Below are 24501 nucleotides of genomic sequence, written 5' to 3'. Positions count from 1 at the left end.
GAGGCTTTCTTCTGGAAACTAATGGAAGTTACTAGATCGCAGGCCCTGGTTCTTATGGGAGACTTCAGACACCCTGATATCTGCTGGGAGAGCAATACAGCGATGCACAGACAATCCAGGAAGTTTTTGCAAAGGGTAGGGGACAATTTCCTGGTGCAAGTGCTGGAGGAACCAACTCGGGGCAGAGCTCTTCTTGACCTGCTGCTCACAAACCGGGAAGAATTAGTAGGGGAAGCTAAAGTGGATGGGAACTGGGAGGCAGTGACCATGAGATGGTCAAGTTCAGGATCCTGACACAAGGAAGAAAGGAAAGCAGCAGAATATGGACCCTGGACTTCAGAAAAACAGACTTTGACAACCTCAGGGAACTGATGGGCAGGATCCCCTGGGAGAATAACATGAGGGGGAAAGGAGTCCAGGAGAGCTGGCTGTATTTTAAAGAATCCTTATTAAAGTTACAGGGACAAACCATCCCGATGTGTAGAAAGAATAGTAAATATGGCAGGTGACCAGTCTGGCGTAACAGTGAAATTCTTGCTGATCTTAAACACAAAAAAGGAGGTTACAAGAAGTGGAAGATTGCACAAATGACCAGGGAAGAGTATAAAAATATTTCTTGGGCATGCAGGAGTGAAATCAGGAAGGCCAAATCACACCTGGAGTTGCAGCTAGCAAGAGATGTTAAGAGTATCAAGAAGGGTTTCTTCAGCTATGTTAGCAACAACAAGAAGGTCAAGGAAAGTGTGGGCCCCTTACTGAAGGAGGGAGGCAACCTAGTGACAGAGGATGTGGAAAAAGCTAATGTACTCAATGCTTTTTTTGCCTCTGTCTTAACAAACAAGGTCAACTCCCAGACTGCTGGACTGGGCAGCCCAGCATGGGGAGAAGGTGACCAGCCCTCTGTGAAGAAAGAAGTGGTTCGGGACTATTTAGAAAAGCTGGATGAGCACAAGTCCATGGGGCTGGATGCGCTGCATCTGAGAATGCTAAAGGAGTTGGCGGATGTGATTGCAGAGCCATTGGCCATTATCTTTGAAAACTCATGGTGATTGGGGGAGGTCCCGGATGACTGGAAAAAGGCTAATGTAGTGCCCATCTTTAAAAAAGGGAAGAAGGATGATCCTGGGAACTACAGGCCAGTCAGCCTCACCTCAGTCCCTGGAAAAATCATGGAGAAGGTCCTCAAGGAATCAATTCTGAAGCACTTAGAGGAGAGGAAAGTGATCAGGAGCAGTCAGCATGGATTCACCAAGGGCAAGTCATGCCTGACTAATCTAATTGCCTTCTATGACAAGATAACTGTCTCTGTGGATGAGTGAAAAGCAGTGGACGTGTTGTTCCTTGACTTCAGCAAAGTTTTTGAGACGGTCTCTCACAGTATTCTTGCCTGCAAGTTAAAGAAGTATGGGCTGGATGAATGGACTATAAGGTGGATAGAAAGCTGGCTAGATTGTCGGGCTCAACGGATCAATGGCTCCATGTCTAGTTGGCAGCTGGTATCAAGCGGAGTGCCCCAAGGGTCGGTCCTGGGGCCCGTTTTGTTCAATATCTTCATAAATGATCTGGAGGATGGTGTGGATTGCACCCTCAGCAAGTTTGCAGATGACACTAAACTGGGAGGAGAGGTAGATACACTGGAGGGTAGGGATTGGATACAGAGGGCCCTAGACAAATTAGAGGATTGAGCCAAAAGAAATCTGATGAGGTTCAACAAGGACAAGTGCAGAGTCCTGCATTTAGGACGGAAGAATCCCATGCACCGCTACAGACTAGGGACCAAATGGCTCGGTAGTAGTTCTGTAGAAAAGGATCTAGGGGTTACAGCAGACAAGAAGCTGGATATGAGTCAACAGTGTGCCCTTTTGCCAAGAAGGCCAATGGCATTTTGGAATGTATAAGTAGGGGCATTGCCAGCAGATCGAGGGACGTGATTGTTCCCCTCTATTCGACGTTGGTGAGGCCTCATCTGGAGTACTGTGTCCAATTTTGGGCCCCACTCTACAAGAAGGATGTGGATAAATTGGAAAGAGTCCAGCGGAGGGCAACAAAAATGATTAGGGGACTGGAACACATGAGTTATGAGGAGAGGCTGAGGGAACTGGGATTGTTTAGCCTGCAGAAGAGAAGAATGAGGGGGGATTTGGTAGCTGCTTTCAGCTACCTGAAAGGGGTTTTCAAAAAGGATGGATCTAGACCGTTCTCAGTGGTAGCAGATGACAGAACGAGGAGTAACGGTCTCAAGTTGCAGTGGGGGAGGTTTAGGTTGGATATTAGGAAAAACTTTTTCACTAGGAGAGTGGTGAAACACTGGAATGCGTTACCTAGGGAGGTGGTGGAATCTCCTTCCTTAGAAGTTTTTAAGGTCAGGCTTGACAAAACCCTGTCTGGGATGATTTAGTTGGGGATTGGTCCTGCTTTGAGCAGGGGGTTGGACTAGATGACCTCCTGAGGTCCCTTCCAACCCTGATATTCTATGATTCTATGTACTCTCCTCCCTCTAATGGTGGACAGATCTGGGTTAGGTCTGCACTTGGGTAGTCTTCCATTTTCCATGGATACGACAATCATCACAGATGCATCACTTGCCAGATGGGCGCCCACATGGGCGAGCACATGACACAGGGACTTGGACCAGTTGGGAATCCAAAATGCACATCAACATTCTGGAGCTTTGAGCAGTACGGCGGGCATGTCGCTCATTTCTCCCATCGTGTTCTGATTATGTCAGACAACACTAAACAATTTATTACATCAACAGACAGGGAGTATGCAGTCATCGACACTTCATGTAGAAGTGCTCCAGGTGTGGGACTGGTGCAGTGCCCACAAGGATCCTGTTGTTGGCAGCCTGTCTTCCAGGGCCTCAAAATGTGTTTGCAGATTCTTTCAGCAGGAAATTCATGACCAACAACGAATGGGAACACCACACCATAGCCAGTGACTTTTTCAACCTACAGGGGACTCCAATCAGGGATCTGTTTGCCACCTACAGCAACAGCAAATGCATCACATACTGCTCCAGAAGGGGTCCCTTGTAACCCGCTGATCAGACCAGATCAGTTACACCTTTCCCCCACTACCACTGGTGCCGCGTGTCCTCCACAAGATCCAGTAGGAAAGTGTCATGGTTATTCTGATAACCCCATTCTGGCCTTGCCAGTTCTGGTTTCCCCACTTCTCTGCATGTCAGTGAATCCCCCACTTCTGCTGCTAGCTTTCCCAGAAGTGCTCATGCAACATTGCAGCAGGATCAGGCATCCCCGTACGCAAACACTTCACCTCCCGAGTTTGGTTTTTGTATGGACATTTTCACTAGATTGGGATTGTTTGTCAGTAGTACAAGACATCCTCTCAAGTAGCAGAAAAGATTCCATGAGGTGCTCCTATCAGGCCAAGTAGAAGCATTTCACCTTCTGGGCCAGGCAGAGGGGTCTCGCTCCAGAGGACATACGTTTTCCCCTTCTGTTAGCCTAGTTTCTGTCCCTTAAGACATCAGGCCTTGCGCTCAATTCCATGAAGGTTCACCCCTCTGTGGAAGGATGTTCTGTGTTTACTCTCCCATTGACTACCAGGTTTTGGAAAGGCCTCTTCAGAACTTATCCACCCATTCAACCTATCACTCACCAATGGGACCTCAACCACATCCTCTTGACATTAATGAAATCGTCCTTGGAATCTCTGGCTTTATGTTCCCTGTCCTTTCCAGGAAGGTCACTTTCTTGGTAGCTGTTACTTCCGTGAGAAGGGTAGGAGAATTGGGGGCCCTAATGACTGACCCCTCTTTTACCATGTTCCCTAAAGACCAAGTTTCCCTGCCTCTGCACCCCAAGTTTCTATCAAAGGTGGTATCCAATTTTCATTTCAATCAACCTATAAACTTTCTTTCCAAAGCCTCACACCCTGCTGTATCACACATTCCCTTTTTCAACCCCCACCACCTCTTTGGTTGTGTGCATCCATTGGAGTCAGGTGTGGTCCATCATAAGGGTGAACCGCCACCCAAGTAGGTAGTTCCGTAAAATGTCTATGGCCCATTTCACTGCTAGGCATTCCTTTTCTACTACGGCATACCGTTGTTCCCTGGGTAGGAGCTTCCAGCTGAGGTAAAGTGCTCCTCATCCCCTACCATCTGTGAAAGGAGGGCCCCAAGTCCTACCTCCGAGGTGTCTGTAGGATGAATTCCTTCTTGAAATCTGGGGCGCTGAGCTCTGGATGACTGCGAAGGGCCGACCTCAGGTCCACTTAAGTATCTCCAGGCCCAAGCTCTTATCAGGTCTGTCAGAGGCGCTGCCCTCATGGTGAAATGAGGGATGAACCAGCAATAGTACCCCACTATCCCTAAAAACGCTCTGACTTGTTTCTTGCGGATCAGGGGGGCAATTCCTGTGTTGCCTCCACTTTGTTCCATTGGGGTTTCACCAGGCCCCTTCTGACTACCTGAGGTATCTGGCCTTGGCTAGCCCTATTGCGCATTTGGATGGGTTAGCAGTGAGGCCAGCCTGTCTAAGAGCATCTAGTACCGCTTCCACTTCCCCAGGTGCATCTCCCAGTCAGGGCTATGGATTACCACATCGTCCAAATAGGCAGCAGCATACTTGGCATGGGGTCAAAGTAATCTGTCCATCAGTTGTTGTAAAGTTGCGGGGGGCTCTATGGAGCCCAAAAGGGAGGATGGTATATTGGAAGAGGCCATCGGATGAAGAGAAGGCAGGTTTTTTCCTTGGCGTTCTCAATAGCCTTTTGTTAAGTCCAAGGTGGTCAAGTATCGGGCCTTGCCTAACTGATCCACCAGCTCATCAATACGTGGTATTGGGTAGGCATCAAATTGGGATACCTCGTTTTAACTTCCAGAAGTCATTACAAAACCTGAGGGTGGTGTCATGCTTGGGGACCAAGAGAGTTCGGCTGGACCACTGGCTGTGGGATTCCTCAGTAACCCCAAGTTCAGCATCTTCCTTACTTCTGCCCTAATTTCTTTTCTTTTTGCCTCTGGTATGCGATATGGTTTTATCGTCACCCTTGCTCCAGGACAGGTGATGTGGTGTTGGATCAGCATTGTACCGCCTGGTTGTGTGGAGAACACATTCCGCTGGATCATCTCGATGACCTGCTTTGGTTCTGGGGCTAATTTGGGGAATATCCTTTCGTGGGCCATCTGCCTGGGATGGAGCCAGCAGGACAGCCAGGCACGACTCCTGATTGAGCCAGGGTTTCAGTAAATTGACCTGGTAGATCTGCTCAGGCCTTTGGCAATCTGGCTGCTTCACCTTATAATTCACCTCCCCAACAGCTTCCACGATCTCATGTGGTCCACACCAGCTGGCCAGAAGCTTGCTTTCTGTTGTGTGCACCAGCATCCTGGTTGAAATTTCCGTGATTTTGCCCAACAGTTGTAGTAGGTTCGCTGGGCCTCTAGTGCTTTTTCGAAATGCTTTCGTACTATGGGGGTCACTTGGGCTATTTGTTCTCTCATCTGGACCACATGTGCGATGAAGTTCTTTCTTCCCTGGGTTGGGTTGTTCCTCCCATTCCTCCTTTGTGATGTCTAATATGCCACGTGAGTGGCGTCCGTACAGTAGCTCAAAAGGAGAGAATCCAATAGATGCCTGGGGAACTTCTTGTATCGCAAACATCAGGGACTGTAGGAGGGTATCCCAGTCTTTTCCATCGTGGGCCACCACCTTTTGGGTCATGCTTTTGAGAGTGTGATTAAATCGCTCGACCAGACGATCTGTTTGGGGATGATGGACCGAAGTCCACAAGGCTTGGATGCAGAGCAGGGTACATAAGTCTTTCATCACTCTCGACATGAAGGGAGTCCCTTGATCTGTCAGTATCTCCTTAGGGATTCCTACCCTAGCAAAAACCTGGATCAGTTATTTTGCCATGGCCTTGGACGTGGGGTTTCTTAGAGGAATGGCTTCTGGGTACCGTGTAGCGTAGTCCAGGATGACGAGTATGCTTCAGTGGCCCCGGGCCTATCTTTCTAGTTGGCCCCCTAGATCCATGGCTGTCCTTTCAAAAGGGACTTAAATTACAGGCAGGGGTACCAATGGGGCCCTTAACTGAGGTCGAGGGCTATGCAGCTTGCACTCTGGGCAGGAGGTGCAATAGCGCTGGACTTCTGCCCATACCCCTGACCAGTAGAACCTCCTTAGGACTCTCTATCCAGGGTCTTATCTGCTCCTAGATCTGCCCCCAAACCGATGACTGAGAGGTAACTCTAATATGGCCCTTGTGTGCTTTCATGGCACCAAGAGGAGGAGTTCTACTTTGCCCCGTATTGGCATTACCCCATACAACAGACCCTGTTTGATTATATAGTATGGCCCTGGGCCTTTGTTTTTCCCTTCTACTGGCACGCCATTTACCTCTACTACCTCCTCGCTCACGTTTGCATAAAGCGGGTCATAGGCTTGGTCCTGCTCAAAACACTTGCGTGTGGGCCTATCTGGCCTGATTCTATTGGATCAATCTCCCCTCCTTCTCTGGGGGTACTTATGCTCGTACTGGGGGCTGTCTCTGGGTCTCCCTTTCTCCTGTTCTCTGGTCTTTCAATTGTCAGCAGCACACCTCCAAACTCCAGTCTTCTCTCCCTCCTCGCACTAGACATGATTATCCTACGCATTTTGAGAATGGTTTACTGCTGAAAGTATTCTGGGTTAACACAGGAGAGAGGTCAGCATTTTATATAATCCAGTTTCTATTGTGCCCTCTACAGAAGATATTTATGAAGGCCCTGAATCAGCAAGTTACTTAAGCACGTGCTTAACTTTGAGCAAGAGTAGTTCCACGGTTGTCATTGGATTAGTTGCATGCTTAAAGCTAGCCATGTGTTTAGCTAGTGTGTTGAATTGTGGCCTTGAGATGTGGCTCAACTCTCATTAAAGTAAAAAGAAAGACTCCATTGACATCAGGGGGAGTTGGACTGGACCATTATTAGACTTTTTTAAACACCATGTCCTTTAATTCTTCAGAACACTGCTCTCAGTCATCCATGTAAACCCATGGCCTATTGCTTTTAGGTTAATGGCTGGGAGGCAGAGCTCAAAAGTGGACTTTGTAATTCCTCCTCCTCCTAGGGCCAGTAGAGACTGAGCGCACAGTTATGATGCCAATAGTGTAGGGAAGGAATACACATTGCACCTGCCTTCTGCTCCATTACATAATGTGTGGGCATGTAATTTGGAGAGCACATATCAGAGTTAGTCACATACTATTTATTGCATTAACTATTTTAAAAGTTTGCCATTTTTCAATGAATAATTTGTTTGACAGATCAGTTTCTCTGTTAGCTGACCAGCTGTAGTTCACAGCACAAGCTTTTAGAAATGTGGAAAAAATAAGAGTGCACAGATCCAAGAGTTCACATCCACTCCACATACACATGCCAGCAATGTAGAAAAGACAGCCCTAGCCCTTAAGAGATGTGATTGTTTATATGGGAGACAGAGACACAAGGTAGGTGAGGTAATATCTTTAATTAGACCAACTTGTGTTGGTAAGAGAGACCAACTTTCAAGCTTACACAGAGCTTTTCTTCAGGTCACAGAGCTGTGTGTAAGCTCAAAAGCTCCTCTCTCACCAACAGAAGTTGGTCCAATGAAAGATGTTATCTCGCACACTTTGTCTCTCTAATATCCTGGGACCAACATGGCTACAAGAACAGTGCATATATACAAATGGCTCATTCAGTTGATGCTTTTTGTGGTTTTCCCTTAGCATGGAGGATTTTTTAAAAATCTCTTATTTTGCTTTTTCAGGTGATGTTCACAGAAGAAGATGTCAAATTCTACTTGGCTGAATTAGCACTTGCTTTAGACCACCTACATAGTCTTGGAATAATATACAGGGACCTAAAACCAGAGAAGTAAGAGTCCATTTTAGTAAATGCAATGTATGAATTAGTTAATATTTTATATAGCAGTTCAACAATGTAAACCATTATATAAATGCTAAGCATTATTATCTTTATAACTATTAGCCATTTAAAATTAGTGGCTCTCTAAGCTAACCAGTGAAAGTTGCTTTAAAAAAAAGTGTGATAATGTTTCAAGTAGGAAAATAAGCAGCTGGCACAAAGTTGGTATGCCAGATATTGGACATATGTAGCCCTGTTGGGCTCTCCCTGACAGCTGCACTTCTGTGAGAAAAGAAATACTGAAATATACATAGCCCATGATTTCCAGGTACTTTAAAAAGCGGAATGGAGCACAGCATACTCTTGATCACACAGTCAATATGCAGAGGAACAGTGGCCTTGATTTGTTGTGTCCATCAGGTGTATGTTTGATCAATATTGCAGCCTTTATTGTATGAAACAGATTTTTTCAAAGAAGGGCTGAAGTTTTAAAAAAATGCATAGTACAAGATTTAAGGTTACGTTTGAGCCTATGCACTCTTACAAAACCTATTTGAAAACTAATGGTAGAAAAAACTGTCCATGTCTAGCTTTCAATGTAAATTGCAGGGAGGCGTAAAATGGAATTCATGATTTAAAGCAATATTGTCAAGTCCAGTAATTTAAAATAGAAATTTTGACCTATCTTAAACTGATTGAGTGAGTGACTCGGTCCGCAACTTAATGGGTTTCTGTTTGTCATGCTGAACCGGCATGAGTGACTACTGAAATTGTAAGGTTTTGGGATGCCAATTCAGATGTCCATCTCAATAACCCAATCATCCTTGCCTCACTCAGAGATGAGCACAGGTGACTGAATTCCTTCTCTTGGTTTCATATCCTTCCTTAGTTCAGTTTTCCCAGTTATCTAGGTCTTTGTGGGAGAGTGTGTGCGTGTGTGTGTGGTGGGGGTTAATACTAACATAAAATGGAGGCGGCAAAGAGGAAAACAGTTGTTCCCCTTGGGAACTGCAGTCTGGATTCTGAGTCTTTCTGCTCTCAATGCTGGATTTTTGAACTATCCTCTGGAGAGGTGTCTAAATGGGAATAAAATTCTCATCAGTGCTTCATCTGACAGTTCATTCTTCCTCAAGGGCTTTAGGCCAGGTAACATGCAGTTATGCTAACAGTGTTATTATCTTGGGTGATCTTAGCCTTATTCCTTGAGCTTTCTGTCTGATTTGCAAATGATTTTGTAGCTGTCAGATCCCAGAAGAATGTGCCTGCCCCGTTTCTGTAAAGTGCAAGAAGCCAGTTGCAGTTAAAATGTGTGTGGGGTGGGGAAAGAGGCCATGGTTAAGACTTCCTCTCTTCAGTCATAAACCTACAGCTCCCACCTATAATGTGGCTTTAGTTGTTAAAAGCCATATTGTCAGACCATATCTAGAAACACGGTGCTGTAAGTACCCACTCCCTGTGCTCTAACTCTTATCCCTCTAATTCTAATGGGCTTGGATATAAATGACCCAGATTTCTCATGATGAAATGTGACTGCTTTATAAAGAGGTCCCAGTTCAGACCCCCTAATTTACTTTAGAAGACTAATCTGTTCTCTGTAGGAATAGTACAGAATTGCCGCATCTTATCCTCCTACCAAAGGAATGTCCTCCTTATTAACTTTGAGGAAAGTGAGCTGGATAACACTATCCCACTTCATCCAATGGTGAAAACATTGATTTATACCTGTTCTGTCCCAATATTCACTTTATCTTGCTAATACTTGCCAGCAGTATAAGCTCTCAACAGACAAAGCTTAATTCTGGGCCATTGTTCCCAAAGTTGATTTAGCATTTGTTTGTTGTTCAGGAAGTAATTCTTTTCCTATCTTGAAAGATTTCTTGCAAAACCAAAGAGATGTATTTTTTTTTATTTTTCCTATCCACATCTGGCTCTATAGTCATTCCTTCTGCTTAGATAGAGTCCTGGTTTGTATATCTTACTGAACTTAATACTCTTCCAGATGAACCCTCCCTTCAGAGTTCTTCAAATCATGTCCTGCAAGTCTTGGTATCTTCTAAATAACTCTGATATGTAAGAGGATTCCATCAATTTTCCCATCATAGCTGTTGGTGTCCTCATACTGGCTTCCTGAGCCTTCTAGCTAAAGTCCTAGAGAAGGAGGGAACAAGTCTGCTAAATATAGTATTATGGCTTTCTTTCTGTCTTTCTTTCGTTCTTTCTGTCATTCTTCAGGGATAGACTTTCTGGGGAGCTTTTTAATCGGGTTCTTAAGGACTAAACAAGAGTGAGAACTCTGCTTTCTTAAGAAAATCCTCAAGGTTCCATCTCTGACGTAACTTCAGATTGTGCACTGTTTTCTATAAACAGATCAGAAGATAAAATTATTAATCCTGTAGCAGAAGAGGCATGACACTAAGAGGTAGGGACAGGAAACCCAGTTCCCATTTCTCCAAGACCTATGACTGTATGGAGAACCTGAAAAGTCTACAGATTAGGAGTCACTCTTTTTATTTAAAGCACATATGAACAAATGTCACAAGTGGTTAAGAGAGCCATCTTCTTTGTGGATTACCTGGGTATCCCTTCTCAGCGTCTGTTACTTTGTTATGCTTTTTCACTCCTGCTGGCAAGAGAGACAGTAGTTCTAAAGACTTTTCAGCACTTTCTGGCTATAGGTTCCAAGACTCATGCACTCAAATAAGCAATGCTGGGTTATTCTATTTATTTCATTGTGAGCAATGACTCCAAGGAAGAGTGGCATATTCTGAACCTCATATATGGTTCAAGATGGAATCCCACCCAGTCAGTGATCCTAACCATAGCCCTAAAAAATGCTCTGACTTTTGTTGACATGCAGAATGTCTAGCTGTATATTCCATTAGTTCCAAGAAGTAATGGGTACTTTCATTTTTACTTCAGAAGAGTTAATCTGGTATTTTGCTCTCCACATCAGTATGTCCTCTGTGCCTTAAGTCTTTGACAAGCCATTGGTTGTAATGACAGCACACCTGTGGAAGCATAGACTAGCAGTTCATATCTACATAGATTTTTGTCTAGACCAGGACATTTCAGTAAAGAATAAATATTTTCCTGCTTTTATTGTAAAGGTTAGCCTGCCTCCAGATGCAATATCTGGACACATCTTGATAGAATCATCCTGTTAGAGGAAAGTCAAGCAAACTACCTGGGTTCAAATCTGCAATACTATCTGCTTCTCCTGGGAATAGATGCAGCTAGTTGGACCCTGTCTTGAAGTGATACTTCAGCCTCACTTCCACTTCTGGACTCTCAAGATTAAATCAGGAACAGCTGCAGTCAATCATACTTGGACCCAAACTAATTAATAAGTAGTCATCTTAAGGTCAGAATTTAATGCTCCACTCTCCCTAAAGGGAACTTGCCTAGGCAAATTCTGGTGAGTGGTTTTGATCAGAGATGTGAATCTTTCCAGTTAGGAACATGTGGCTGGGGGGAGGGCAGGATGGAGGATGGTAGTCTTATTTTGGGGTCTTTAGATGCTAGTAAAATAACAAAAGAATAAGTTGGTCTAATGGAAGTGGTCTCACTTAGAGTCCAGCTCCATTAAATGTTTAAAAGATTAGAGCTTATTGAAGTCTTCGTTTCCCCTCTGGGGAATTCTGCCAGGAAAGATCTCCTAGTCTGGACAGACAACTTCATTGTTGTAGTTTACTTGAATCAGCAAACCAAGTGTTCCTGGAGACCCTTCTGCTATTTTACTGGACACAGAAAGAAATCTGGTGGCACTCCAAACCCATTGCTTTGCAGGAAATTTAAATCAGTTTGCAAGTGGCCTAACCCAGGTATGATGTCCTTTTGAAGAGTGTGGAATCTCTTCCTTTATATGTTCCAGGACATAGAGGCTACATGGTGACTCCCATCCTTGTTCACATTCTTCAGGTTGGTTTGGACTTTCAGGTTGGGCTTGCCATATATTTCATGAGGCAGCAAATCTTGGCCCTCACAGAATACCCATTTATTATGGGTTTTGCAGCTCCTTACAAAAAACTTCTCTCAGGTACAGCTATGGATTAAACCTCCCATTAGACCCTTTATTTGTACCTGCCCATTTAATCAGGGCTGGCAAACTCTGTATTTGGCCATTCCAGCATATCAAATTCTATAAATTATGTTTCCTAAAGACACGGTGGCTCTTCACTCTTTGCCCTTTTTTGTTTATAGGTGTCCTACCACTTTCCATCAAAATCAAGTGGTGGTTCCCCCCCTTTTTCTGCCATTGTTATGAAGAATTGTCTTCATTCCCTGGATGTCAGGAGGGCCTTGAATTTCCATATCAGTAGGACCCAGGATTTGAGGGTCAGTGAATGCTTTTGTTTTTTGTGTAGGTTCTAAGAAGGGTCACAATACTCACAAAAATGATTAGTCTAGATGGATCAGAATCAAGAGCCCACCTGAGGACACATTCAAGAAGAGTGAATTCCTTATGGGATGCAGTCCCTTAGACACACTCAGGCAATGAGAGGGCAAAATTTGCATATGACACACAGTTATTGAGAGAAATCCAAAGAAGACAGTGCAGAACTTCAGGGGGACCTAGCCAAGCTATGTGAATGGTCAACATGATGGCAAATTGAATTCAGAGTCAATAAATGCAAAGTAATGCACATAGCATGGAAAGCTTAGCACTACTTATATGCCTTACTGGGTTCTAAATTGACAGTATTAACTGAAGAAAAAGTATCTGGTCATCTTTGTGGACAGCTCAGTGAAAACCTATGCTCAATGAGCAACTGCATTTAAAAAAAGCAAATCACATTAGGATGCATAGGGAATGGGATGGAGAGAAATACAGAAAATATTACAATGCTAATATATAAATCAGTGATCATTCTCATCTGGATTACTGTGTTTAGTACTGGTCACCCCATCTCAAAAAGTCAATTACAGAATTAGGGGGTTCAGAGAAGGGCAACAAGAATGAGTTAGGGAAATGGAAAAACCTTTCATGAAAAGAGTGGGATTGTTTACCTGAGAGAAGACACATGTAATAAGGGTCAGGACAAAAGTATACAAAATAATTAGTGGTATAGCAAAGGTATGTGGGGAGTGTCTGTTCTCCCTTATTACATAAGACAGGACAATAAAATAGAAGGGCAACAAAACTGATACTTTTTCACACACGTAATTAGACTGTAGAACTTACTGCTTCAAGATGTTGTTGATGCAAGATTCAGAGGAATTGGATATTTATATGGATAACAAGAATATCCAGTTACAGTTAATGAAAAAAATTAAAGTAATTTAAAATTTCATGCTTCCTAGCATAAGCCAATCTCTAACTATTAGGGGTTCAGATGAGACTTTGATAAGCACCAGTTTATCTCATGTATGTCTGCTGCAGGGCTTCTTGCAACTTCATGTGAGGCATCTGGTGCTGGCTACTGTCAGAGACAGTATACTGGCTTAGATGGCCCACGGGTCTGATCCAGTACGGTAATTCCTATGCCTCTTAATGAAGAGAGAGTGTTGCTTTGGAAGAGGACTGCAAACTGGCAGTTTGGTTTCACATGCATGCCCTTACTGTGCATGATAGAATTAGATACCTATCTACTCCTAGTGCTCCTTTTGGTAGCATTGTCTTTGACTTTGTTCTTGAAAAGTAATTCCTCCGTGTTGTGGAAATGGGATTGCTATAGACTAAGCTGGTTTACTCAAAGAATAGATACTTTTTCTTACCCAGAAATGGTTGTATTCTTATGAAACCAGCTCAGTCCACAATGACCAAACTTACAGTGGAACTGTTTTCTGTGTTCATTCTGTAACTAGTACCTTCCCCTTTTCTGAAAGGTATTGTGCTTAGGACAGTGTTGTTTGCAGAATGTTGTCTCATTTTGTCTTTTTTTGGTTTTACATAAATGTTCCCTGTTGATTCTAATGGAGCTCTTCTTTAACCTGATACGTGCCTTGGTGAAAGCATAAGTTGTCTTCTGTCCTATTTGTAACTACTCCAATGAGTGCTATGGCAATGGCTAGTAGCGTGCTCAGGAGGAACTTGGGGACACATGAATTATGTTCTAAAATCCTGCACTTTCTATTGGTTGCTTACATCTATACAACCGTGAGGTGGATGAAAACTCGTTAAATTGTAAACTGAGCTGGTTTCATCAAAGAAATACCATTTACTGGTAAGAACATTTTTCTAAGCTGGTGAGGAATGTCTTCCATATACTTAAAAAATACCACACCCAGTCTGAGAAGTAAATCGCTTTTCAAAACCACCTTTTCTATAGGATCCATGATGCTTCCTACATAGTTGGAGCATAGCCAGGTATTCTACCACTAGAAGCAGCACAAGTTAATAAATAAACACTATTTTCAAATCTTTGCTGGCCTCATCAATACTACTGTGCAAACAAGAAAGTGAATGAAGTTAGTTTATGATCCTTTTAAAATACAGAAGTGGGGAGAACTTGTTTGCCAAAAGTAAGAGGATAAAAAATCAAGGAAGGGGAGCTTTAGAGCTTTTAAATAATAAAAGCAATAATAAAACTGTTTTTAAAAATTACTCCATTCAATCTTGTAACAGTTTCCTTTTTTAATAAATGTTTTAATAATTCTAGCTAAAATAGAAAAAATGAAATCAGGCACACCGTACTTTCTAGAAGTTGTACATTGACTAAATGATATATCCTTCGTAGATTTCCTGTTCTTGGGTTTAAGCCTTGGGCGTGTCTGTCTCAGAGTTAACTAGCAAAGGTCAAAATTATTTAGAAGTTTTGGTTGAGGTCCTCATTCCCACTATATGAGTTGTTCTTTTAAATGTATACGGTCTCTTAATTCTCATAGAGAGCCTGATCCTATAGCATGTTGAGCACTCTAAACTCCTGTTCTTTCAGTGGGAGTTGATGATGCTTAGAATCTGAAGGGAGGCACTCAGAATGTTACAAGATCAAGTCCAAAGGAAGCATAAAAATAAATGGCAACACAGCACAGCTTTAAGTATAGGTTTAAAAGGAACTTGACAGCATCCATTTAAAGTTGTTAGCACTTCCATTGAAACTCCAAAGATAGATAATACACATGAAAAGCACTATATAGGAGCTATTTGTTATATAAAAAAAATGCTTCAAAGAAACAGTGTTGGTCCTTAAAATATTCAATATTGTGTGTAAGTTTCCCTGCTCACTTTGAGTATCGTGGATAGAAAATTCAGGATTAAAGAGCTGTTGCTGCCATGTGGACTACTAGCAAATACCTTTCAATTATATGGAATTCTTGAGACAGATTCTGTGTTCATTCACGTTCTTTACTAAGAAAAAATCAAAGGAGAAAAAAGTTGTCCACTGAAATCTTTAGCTTTTTATTATTGTGACTTTGTCTTTACAGATATTTTTCATGTTAAAGTATATAACTAGGATTGAGATGCAACTTCTGAATTTTTTGGCTTTCATTAGGTTCTGATGCTGCAAACTGCCCAGCACAGACCCAAGAGTCTCTCTGAGAAGAGCAGCTTGTAGGAACGGGGCCTTAGAAAACAACACACTGAATGCATGTTTTTGTAATTTCATTAAATATATCCCTTTTCTATAACTGTAAATTCCAAAATTTATTCTTCTTTCCTTAGATTTTCACTGTTACATGTCTGTTTGTTGATGTTACTCTTTAAAGTTCTATTCTTATTTAAAGTTCTTTTGATTGTCAGTACAGTTTCTAAAACAAGGTTAAAAGATACTTTCAACTGCCCTTTTTTTTTTAGTATACTTCTTGACGAAGAAGGACATATCAAATTGACAGGTAAGTAAAAATAAATTTCAGATTATGAAAAGTTTTTAATTCATAAGTTGTCTGTTTTTTAAAGGAATATAGTAAAATCTGATTTTTTTCTTTTTTATTGCAAGTAATTTTGCAGAACAGATGGTGATATTTAACATGGACTAAATGAAGTGTTATTATTTAAATAAGAAATCTGATTTAAAAAATAAAAAGTAATGATATGACCACTAATGTGACTTTTTTCATAGTTTTATAGCTTTTGTGTTAGTTATATTTGTATGCTTAGAAATTCTTAGCCAGTAGGAAAATTTCATTTCAGATTATATTTTTTTCAGATTTTGGCTTAAGCAAAGAGTCGATCGATCATGAAAAGAAAGCGTATTCCTTCTGTGGGACAGTAGAATATATGGCACCAGAGGTAGTTAATCGACGAGGTCACACACAGAGTGCAGACTGGTGGTCTTTTGGTGTTTTAATGGTAGGTTTCTGGTGAATAGAAATCATAGCAAAAGGTGGGTTATGACTGGCTTAACCCAGTCACATGAATTTATTGGTAATTAGTACTACTGTTCAGTTTGGCTCAACAGCGTGGTTCAGATCTCATCACATCACTGATATCATTCCACCTTTTTTCTTTTGCTTCAATGGAATATTGTGTGCCTATGACTGTTAACTGAGACTGATAGAAAAATGAGTGTTCAGAAAAGCTTGCTTTTCAAAAGTGAAAAATATTTTCCATATAGATTCAGATTTTGAAACTTTAAAATTGAATTCAATCACAGAAAAAGTTTTTAGAAGTAAAATTTTCTGATCACGTTAGCGATCTCAGTTTCAAACTAACGGAATAATGAAAGCTGCTTTATTTGCACAGAGATAGAATTTAGAGTTGCACTGAGCTGATGACAGACTTTCAGCTGTTGCTTAGAAGGGCCATGCATATGATATTTCATCAAAAAATAAGTTCCATTAAATTGACAAAATTTTACCAGACAGAATTTTTTTTTTTAACATTTACAACAAATGCAGGTATTTTTGAAAAGGAAAAAAGGATTATGTTTGAAAGTTTAGGAATGCCAAATAGAATTTTATACTTTAAAAATCATTGTATGATTTTTTTTAACATTAAGATCAAATGATGTTTTTAAAAATGAAAGATTTTTTATCTTTTGATGCTTCTGCAATACCTGTATAATTATGACAGCACAGTCTCTGTGTGTGCCTTATGATCTGATAAGGAGACTCTTTATTATTAGATCTGAAAACATACCCTATCACCTTTTGAATATCTAAAATGCTGTTGTGATATGGAAAATGACTGTGTAAAAAAGGCATCTGATCACTGAAGAGATCTTACATTTGTGGTTTGTCAGAGTCATATCTGCATACTTGACTAACAAGAATACATTTTCACTACTTCTTCCAGCACTGTGCAGCCAATACTGAGTGAGGGTGCTCTGTATTCTTTTCTGGCTTGGGCATCATCAGAAAAAAACTAAGATTCTGCAATCAGAGTGTAATTTAATATGGATGGAAAACAAGCTAGAAAGAACATAATTTGGTTTAAATCCCAGATTGAGTTTGCAGAGCTAGTAACTAAAATAATAATAATAAAAAGTCTTTATGTTTGAACTGAACATGTTAAAATTGGAAACCATGAAGAGTCAAAACATGGCTGAATGTCATTTTTAGAATCCAATTGCACTTTTCTTAAAAATACTTGGGCTGTTGATTTGCAGGAGGGTGAATTGAGAAGTCTAACACTTAAAAAAACTATTTCAAATACTATGGAAGTTTGTCAAAGTGTGTGTATCTTTCCATAAAATATTTATTTGTTGTAGCCTGTATCTCTGACTCCTTAAGTTAATTTATCTCGGAACATGAGCTATCTAAATGGATGTTCAGTTAATCTTATTTTGCTGATTTTGAGGAACCCAGTGCAAGATGTCTTCATAATTACTTCAGCCTCTACCCAGTGTAGCTAAAACCTGTTTGTTCAGTAGCTTCTTTTGGTAAAACAGTTCTTCCTAACCATTACTAAAACAAATTGCTCCTTCGTTCCTGCAGTCCCTTATATAGATGGTAGGCAAGGCGTGCAATACTTGGAATTCTACTTAAAACTGTAGAGGAGACAGATGATCTCACCAGTAACTCTGCTCAAATAATAATAATAATAATGCTCAAATAAATTGGTTAGTCTCTAAGGTGCCACTAGTACTCCTTTTCTTTTTGCGAATACAGACTAACACGGCTGCTACTCTGTCACCAATAACTGTAATTGTTCACATCATGTAATTTCCTTCACCAGTGTGTGCTTTCCCATTCACACATCCTGTTTATTTTCACTTTGCGTCAGTTACAAGAAGCAGTCACGTGGTGGAAAAGTGTGTGTGCGCATGCACTTGCGTGTACACACCTACAAAGGATAGTGTGTGTGTGTGTGTGCGCTAGACACTGTAGTTATCAAAATTTAACGTTTTAGGGTGGGATTTTCAAAAGTGCTCAGCATTGGCTGAAGTCTGCTCCCACTGAAGTCAAAGTATTTAGGATTCACTTCAGTAAGAGCTGAATAAGGCCAATCCTGAACATTTTTGAAAATCGTATTCTGGGTCCTGTGTAGTCTTTTGGGGAGGAGGGCAGAGAGATCTGAGATGAAAATCTGTGGAAATGACATCTATGAACACCAATTACAAGAGGATAACTTAGCTTTGTTTAGTTTTTTGTTGATGGAACTTACACATTTTATGAAATATCTCATAAATAGAATCTCACTAACTCATACGAAATGTGAGACTTGTGTATTGCAAAGTTTGCAGATTAGAAATAAGTAAACCTCAGAAAATAATTATACTGTGCAATACAATTTACTTTGTTATTTTAATTTGATAAATATAGGTAGTTTACATTTAATTGTTATGTATTTCATAGTACACAACTGAATGTACAGAGTAATTTTTAAAAAATAAAGTTGTGATAAGATTAGCCCTTTCTCCAGCACACCGTGCCAGGAAGTGTGGTAAGATTATCAGATTTGTAGTTCAGCAAAGTGAGAAGTAGTGAAATTATTCTATATTAGCATTATATTAAATAGAATAAAATGGTTAGTTGAACAATTTGTTTCCAAAGTCAGGAAATGCAAAATTCCAGGCTCCAACTGCTATGTTAAGTTGGCAGCATCTCATATGTTTTATGAAATAATTTTTATAAAAAGCTAGCTATTTAGGCCTGGGTTTTAAGAACTGCATGAGTGCTATTGTACTTGCATATTTTGTATCTGAGACTACTGCATTTGCATATGTAGTCGGATTATTGTTCACTAAGCTTGTCTCTTTCACCAACAGAAAGTGGTCCAATAAAAGACATTACCTCACCCATCTACGTGGTCTCTCTAATATCCTGGGACCAACAAGGCTACAATATTGCAAACCTCTTTTATACAGTCACTTTCAGAATTGAACAGTATTTTAAAAGTGGCGGTTGCCCATTAAAAGGCATTGTAAAATATGTATGCATGTACAATGCCGGTCTTCTATTTGTAAGTCCTCATACATTCCCCATATGCAATAACCACTTTTTAATTGTGAATAACTTCATTATCCAACTACTTTTTTTTTCCTAGTAAAGACTATTTATATTGTTTCACCATTATTTAGACATCTGGCAATATTTTTTACCTGGGAAAACTGTATTTTTGAAAAACTCAGATAACTAAAGTTATTTTGCTCAAGCTCCCAAAGAAAGTTGTATTTAGGGGAAAAAACAAGCATAGAGAATTGCAGCTGATAAAAAGGTGAATTTTTCAGAAAGTATGTGAACACAGAGTAATGGTGGAAATTGTTTTGCAACCGTAAGTTCAGTAAGTGCTTCCAGGTCTTTGCAATAATTAAAACTTGTAGCATAAGCAGTTGCTTTGCAAAGTCTTAATTTTTGATATGCATGACTTTTAAAATATTATTCTGTTAAGTAGTTTTATCAAAAATTAGGTTTTGTCCAAGTCTTTTAATGTAATTGATGCAAGTTTTACTCTGTACAGTTTGAAATGCTCACGGGTACTCTACCTTTCCAAGGGAAAGACAGAAAAGAAACCATGACTATGATTCTCAAGTGAGTACACTCTTACTTATGTCTTCTACAGGGATGCCCTCTGGGCTGCAAATCTAATTTCTTCTCCTTCCTAATTTTCCAAGGTATTGGTAAATCCTCACTCCCTATTCCTATTCCACTTTATAAATTCCCTTTTCCACCCACCTAGTTTGCCCGTTCCTCCAATCCTTTCCCTTACCAGTTGCAAAGAATTTCATATCATCCTTTTAATCTAATATTTCCCTAATTTATAACAATATCTTCTCCAGCCCCATCTTCTTCCCAATTTTGTGCCCATGATTTCATTATCCTCTTCTGCCTTCCTCTTTATTGCAACTCTACACATTTCTGACATAATCCCATCTTTTAAGAAAATAGTCTCCGTCATCTTTTCCTGTTTGTTCCCTTCTCCTCCCCCTGCTCCTTACACTACCTCCGTTGCCAACAGTGCTCTCCTGTGGTACCTTCCCCTAGCTTTCCAAAATCTACATCCACCTTTGACCCTCATGAACTTGCGCTGTCTCTAATCTTCTGAGTCATCTTGCTGACAGTATCCTTGACTGTTTTCAATATTGCTTTGGTTTTGCTTTAGCTATAGCATGGAAATCTCTTACTTTCGTGTAGTTAATGATCTTATTTCTACTGACGAGGACTTGCTGTCTCTCCTCGTTCTCCTTGACCTCAGTACAATCTTTGATATGGTGGAACTCTTCCCCTTCCAGACTTTGTCTTTGCTTGTGAAGGAATCTCTGGTTTCTTCATATCAGGGTTACATTCCTACCTGTCAAGCCACTATTTCTGTTTCTCTTTAACTGTTCTGTGCTAAGACCCTTCCGCTGTGGAGTCTCACAAGGCTCAGCTCTCGATCCCTCGCACTGTTTCCCCCCTTTTGTCATTTTATCTCCAACCTCCGTTTTAGCTCCCACTTATATCGGGGGTTGGCAACCTTCCGCACACGGCCCATCAGGGTAATCTGCTGACCCGCGCTGCTTCCCGCAGCTCCTATTGGCCAGGAATGGCAAACCGTTGCTACTGGGAGCTGTGGGAGGCCGTGCCTGCGGACAGTCAACATAAACAAAATGTCTCGTGGCCTGCCAGCAGATTACCCTGATGGGCCGTGTTCCGAAGATTGCCGACACCTGACTTATATATTGATTCCAAATTGTATCTTTAGACAGCTTTAATGACTCCTCCCTGTCCACTGACAGCCTGTCTTGAAGGAATCAGAGGAAACCATAAATTAAATTTTTCAACTAAATATCTCTCAAAGAGGTGCATCAGTAAACATAATCCATCTCTTTTCTTTCCCTGTCTGACTCAGCTCTCCCATTTGCTTCTTTTCTACATGCCATCCTTGGCCTTGACGTTTCCTTTTCCTTCTGCATCTCTTACATCTGTAAATCTATCTATTCCAGTTTATGCCACATTGGCTGAAATCCTCATTCATGGCTGAAATCCTCATTATGTCATCATCTTCTGTTAATGTTAATTATTGCTAAGTTCTAACTCTCCAAACTCAAGCAGATGTAGGCTGCTTCCCACCTCATGTTGCTTGTGAGGGAATTCTGCACATTGTGCAGTGCAGAATTTTCACAGAAATTAATGTTTTTTGTGCTGAATTTCCTCTCTCCTCCCCCCCCCCCCCCATGGGCTACAGAACCTACTGGCCACCACTAGGCAGCACTGGACCTGGCAGAGCCCAGCTTGCAAGTAGATGATGCTGCTGGGGGAGGGGTAGGGGAAGGGAGTTGGAGGCTACTGGGCAGCTGAAGTTCCCCGCACGTCCTAAAGGAAGGAGGCAGTGTGCATGAAATTCCATATAAGCCCGGGAAACAGTATCAGGTTGTTTCTCCCTCTGGATCCCTGGGCTCTGTCCGGGAGGGAGTGAGAGTGTCTGGGCTGTGGGGTACTGCAGCTGGGTTCTGTGAGGTAGGGCGTGCGGGGATCTGGGATGGGGGACCTGTAGCTGGGCTCTGGTGGGGAGGGGATACATGCAAGTCGCCCCACAGCTGGGCTCTGGGAGGAGAGGTGGAGATATCTGGCCCTCCTGCTGGGCTCTGGGGGGAGGGGAGAGAGAAACAGGAACTGAGTTGTCTTAGGGGTTTCTTTAAATCTATTCCTGGAGGAATTTTTTGTCTGTATTGTTCCAGACATCAGGCTGGTGTGTACTGGTTAGTAGGTCGATCTAAGTCACGCTAGTTCAGTTACATAAGTTATGTAACTGAAGTTGATATAACTTGGGTCAACTTATAGCGGTGTCTACCCCGTGCTATGTTGACGGGAGACACTCTCCCATCGACATAGCTTCCATCTCTTGGGGAGGTGGAGTGCAGACATGGACAGGAAAGTGCTCTCCTATCAACTTAGAGTTTCTTCACCAGATCCACTTTATCGACACTGCTGCATCAATCGCAGTGGTGCCGATTTAGCTGGTAGTTTAGACTGGCCATATATAGTTGCTGATAGGTATTTTGAAATAAATTATCAATATAATTGAAACTGGTGTGATTGTATAGTATTATTTTGACAAATAAAATATGCAGAATTTTGCAGAATTGTAAAATATTGTGCATAGAGTTTTTAATCTTTTTATGGAAATTCCCCCAGGAGTATTATGTGTACAAGAAGCACAAAACTATACATCATGGCCAGCCCGAGACAGCTGCTTCCCCCATAAATTTCAGGAGCCAATTCAAATTTCCCACCTCATTTTTTAAAATTGTGGCTTTGTTTCTGCCAGCCTCTTATACACCACATCTTTACATCCGTTACTCTGCTTATCCACATGGGACTTCTCTCTATCCTTCAGTGCAGTGTTTCTAAAGTTGGTACAAGAACCTTCTCTGTGCTCTGCTATGTGAAACAGCCTGCCTATGTCTTTCTGGCTAATTGACTCTCCAACTATTTTCATATCTCATCTGAGCACACATCTTTTCTCCCTTGCCTATACCATTATTTTTTTCATCTTCTAGATTTTAATTTCAACTTCGAAACTATATTGTTTAATTAGGATTATTGTACAAAAAATGTGATATAAAATAAAGAAATGAATTATCCAAGTAGTTCTACAAATAATTGTAAATGTTCTGTAACTATTTATTAATACATTAATTAATACATTATATCTTGAATATGAGCAGAGGTGAAAAACTTCAAAAATATTTTAAAAAAATACCTTCTACTAAAATTTCCTTTTTATTATCTAACACTGTAAGAGCTATTGAAAACAGCACCAGTCTTTTCTTTGTAGTACTGAACCATCTCATGTCTCTCCTCCCAAAATACTCTTAGAACCATTTACAGTTGTGGGAATGGTGTACTAAACACATGTTCCACTGTGCACTGTTTGAGGTACATTACTTCACTACTACTCCTCTTCCCCTTAAATTCACACACAATGCACTCTTCCTACAGTGCACTTACATTTGCTTGGGTTCTTTGCTTTCAAGACAGGATCAAGAAAGTTTTGTTTAAAATTGAGAAGTTTTGTCATTTGAAGGAATCATAGTTTGCAGTAATGAGATTAACTTTTTATGCAACTCTTTTTCTATCCAGTGCTTTTGTATAGGATTTGTCTCCACCCATTAGCAACTGGAGACAAGATTGCTGTCACTCATGCAGCTGTATAACCTAGAAACTCTCCATTGACAGTAGTCATTTTTGCTTTCTGCTGTGTGCAGTGGCCAGTTGAGGAGTTTTAGAAGGATCCTCTGCCATAACAGAAAAAAAACAATGACAGTCCTACTTGCTGCAATTTAAGGAAAGGAAGTTGTATCCTGCAACTACAGGGCCCTTAGTACAGTTGGATCCACTACTACTTCTGGTAGATGCAAAAACTGTAGAGTTTCAACTGGATTCTCTCTCTTTGTCCATTGAGCCACTTCTCCAGAAGGTCAGTGGCACTTCTACTTTTAGGCATAGATTTGGTTCTCTCAAAGCAGTCAATCTCCCATCCTGACTTGCCATAGTTAGGGCTGGTCTACACTACAAAATTAGGTTGACTAAATTTAGGTCAACCGACAGCCACCACAGTACTTCAATTGGCTATTGCTGTCCACACTACCCTCCTTCTGTCGGTGGTGTGCTTGCACTGGCTGAAGGAGGGGCACTGACAGCCACACAGGGCTCACAGCAGGAGCCTGGCATGGGCTCAGGGAGCCTACCAGCGGTGAAATTGAAATTATCAATTTCACAGCTGCCTGCATCTCAGAGCAACAGCCCAGGCACACAGCTGGAGCCCTGAAATTGATAAAAATATCCGTTTCACTGCTGTAGGCTCTGTGCTGTAAAATGGAGCCCCATGCCAGGCTCATAGCTCCGGCCTTCACCCTGGAGTTGGGGCTCCAGCTAGGAGCCCAGCACCAGGATCAGTTTCACAGCAGGGAACCTACCAGCATGAAATTGACATTCTTGTCAGTTTCACATCTGCAGCTGCAAGCCTTGCTGCTGGTCTGAGCCAGACACAGTTGTGAAATTGACAAGAATGATGGCCAAAAGCTGAAGTAAGTAATGGACAGACACTGCATTGCGGTGACTACACTGATGTAAGTGCTGTGCCTCTCATGGAGATGGAGTCATGTTGGTGTAGCGGGCCACTTCGGCGGAAGCAGCATTCTAGTGTAGACACTGACATGATTATGTTGATGTAAGCTGCCTTATGTTGACCTAATTCTGTAGTGTAGACCAAGCCTCAGTTTGAGGAGCTGTCTTGGATGATTATCTATTTAAGAAGGGATTTTTAATCTTTCAATATAATCCCAACACATCCGGTCTCCTGGTCTGTGGCCTGCAATATCTCTTGTGCTACA

The 24501-nt window shown here is 41.4% G+C and overlaps 1 protein-coding gene across 7 annotated transcripts in view; it reads left to right on the top strand.

The window, feature by feature from the left end:
* RPS6KA3 (ribosomal protein S6 kinase A3) overlaps positions 1-24501 on the top strand; it is a 124884-nt gene that overhangs the window by 52864 nt on the left and 47519 nt on the right. For all 7 annotated transcript variants that reach the window (XM_073357139.1, XM_073357159.1, XM_073357129.1 and 4 more), the window contains 4 exons: positions 7764-7870; positions 15597-15634; positions 15949-16091; positions 19644-19714. In XM_073357139.1, the coding sequence (XP_073213240.1) occupies positions 7764-7870; positions 15597-15634; positions 15949-16091; positions 19644-19714 (359 nt within the window). The remainder of the gene's footprint in view (positions 1-7763; positions 7871-15596; positions 15635-15948; positions 16092-19643; positions 19715-24501) is intronic.

The sequence above is a fragment of the Lepidochelys kempii genome, chromosome 1, assembly GCF_965140265.1.
Source record: "Lepidochelys kempii isolate rLepKem1 chromosome 1, rLepKem1.hap2, whole genome shotgun sequence".
NCBI classification, from domain to species: domain Eukaryota; kingdom Metazoa; phylum Chordata; order Testudines; family Cheloniidae; genus Lepidochelys; species Lepidochelys kempii.
The sequence above is the reverse complement of the archived record's forward strand: the minus strand, read 5'-3'. Positions and strand labels throughout refer to the sequence as shown.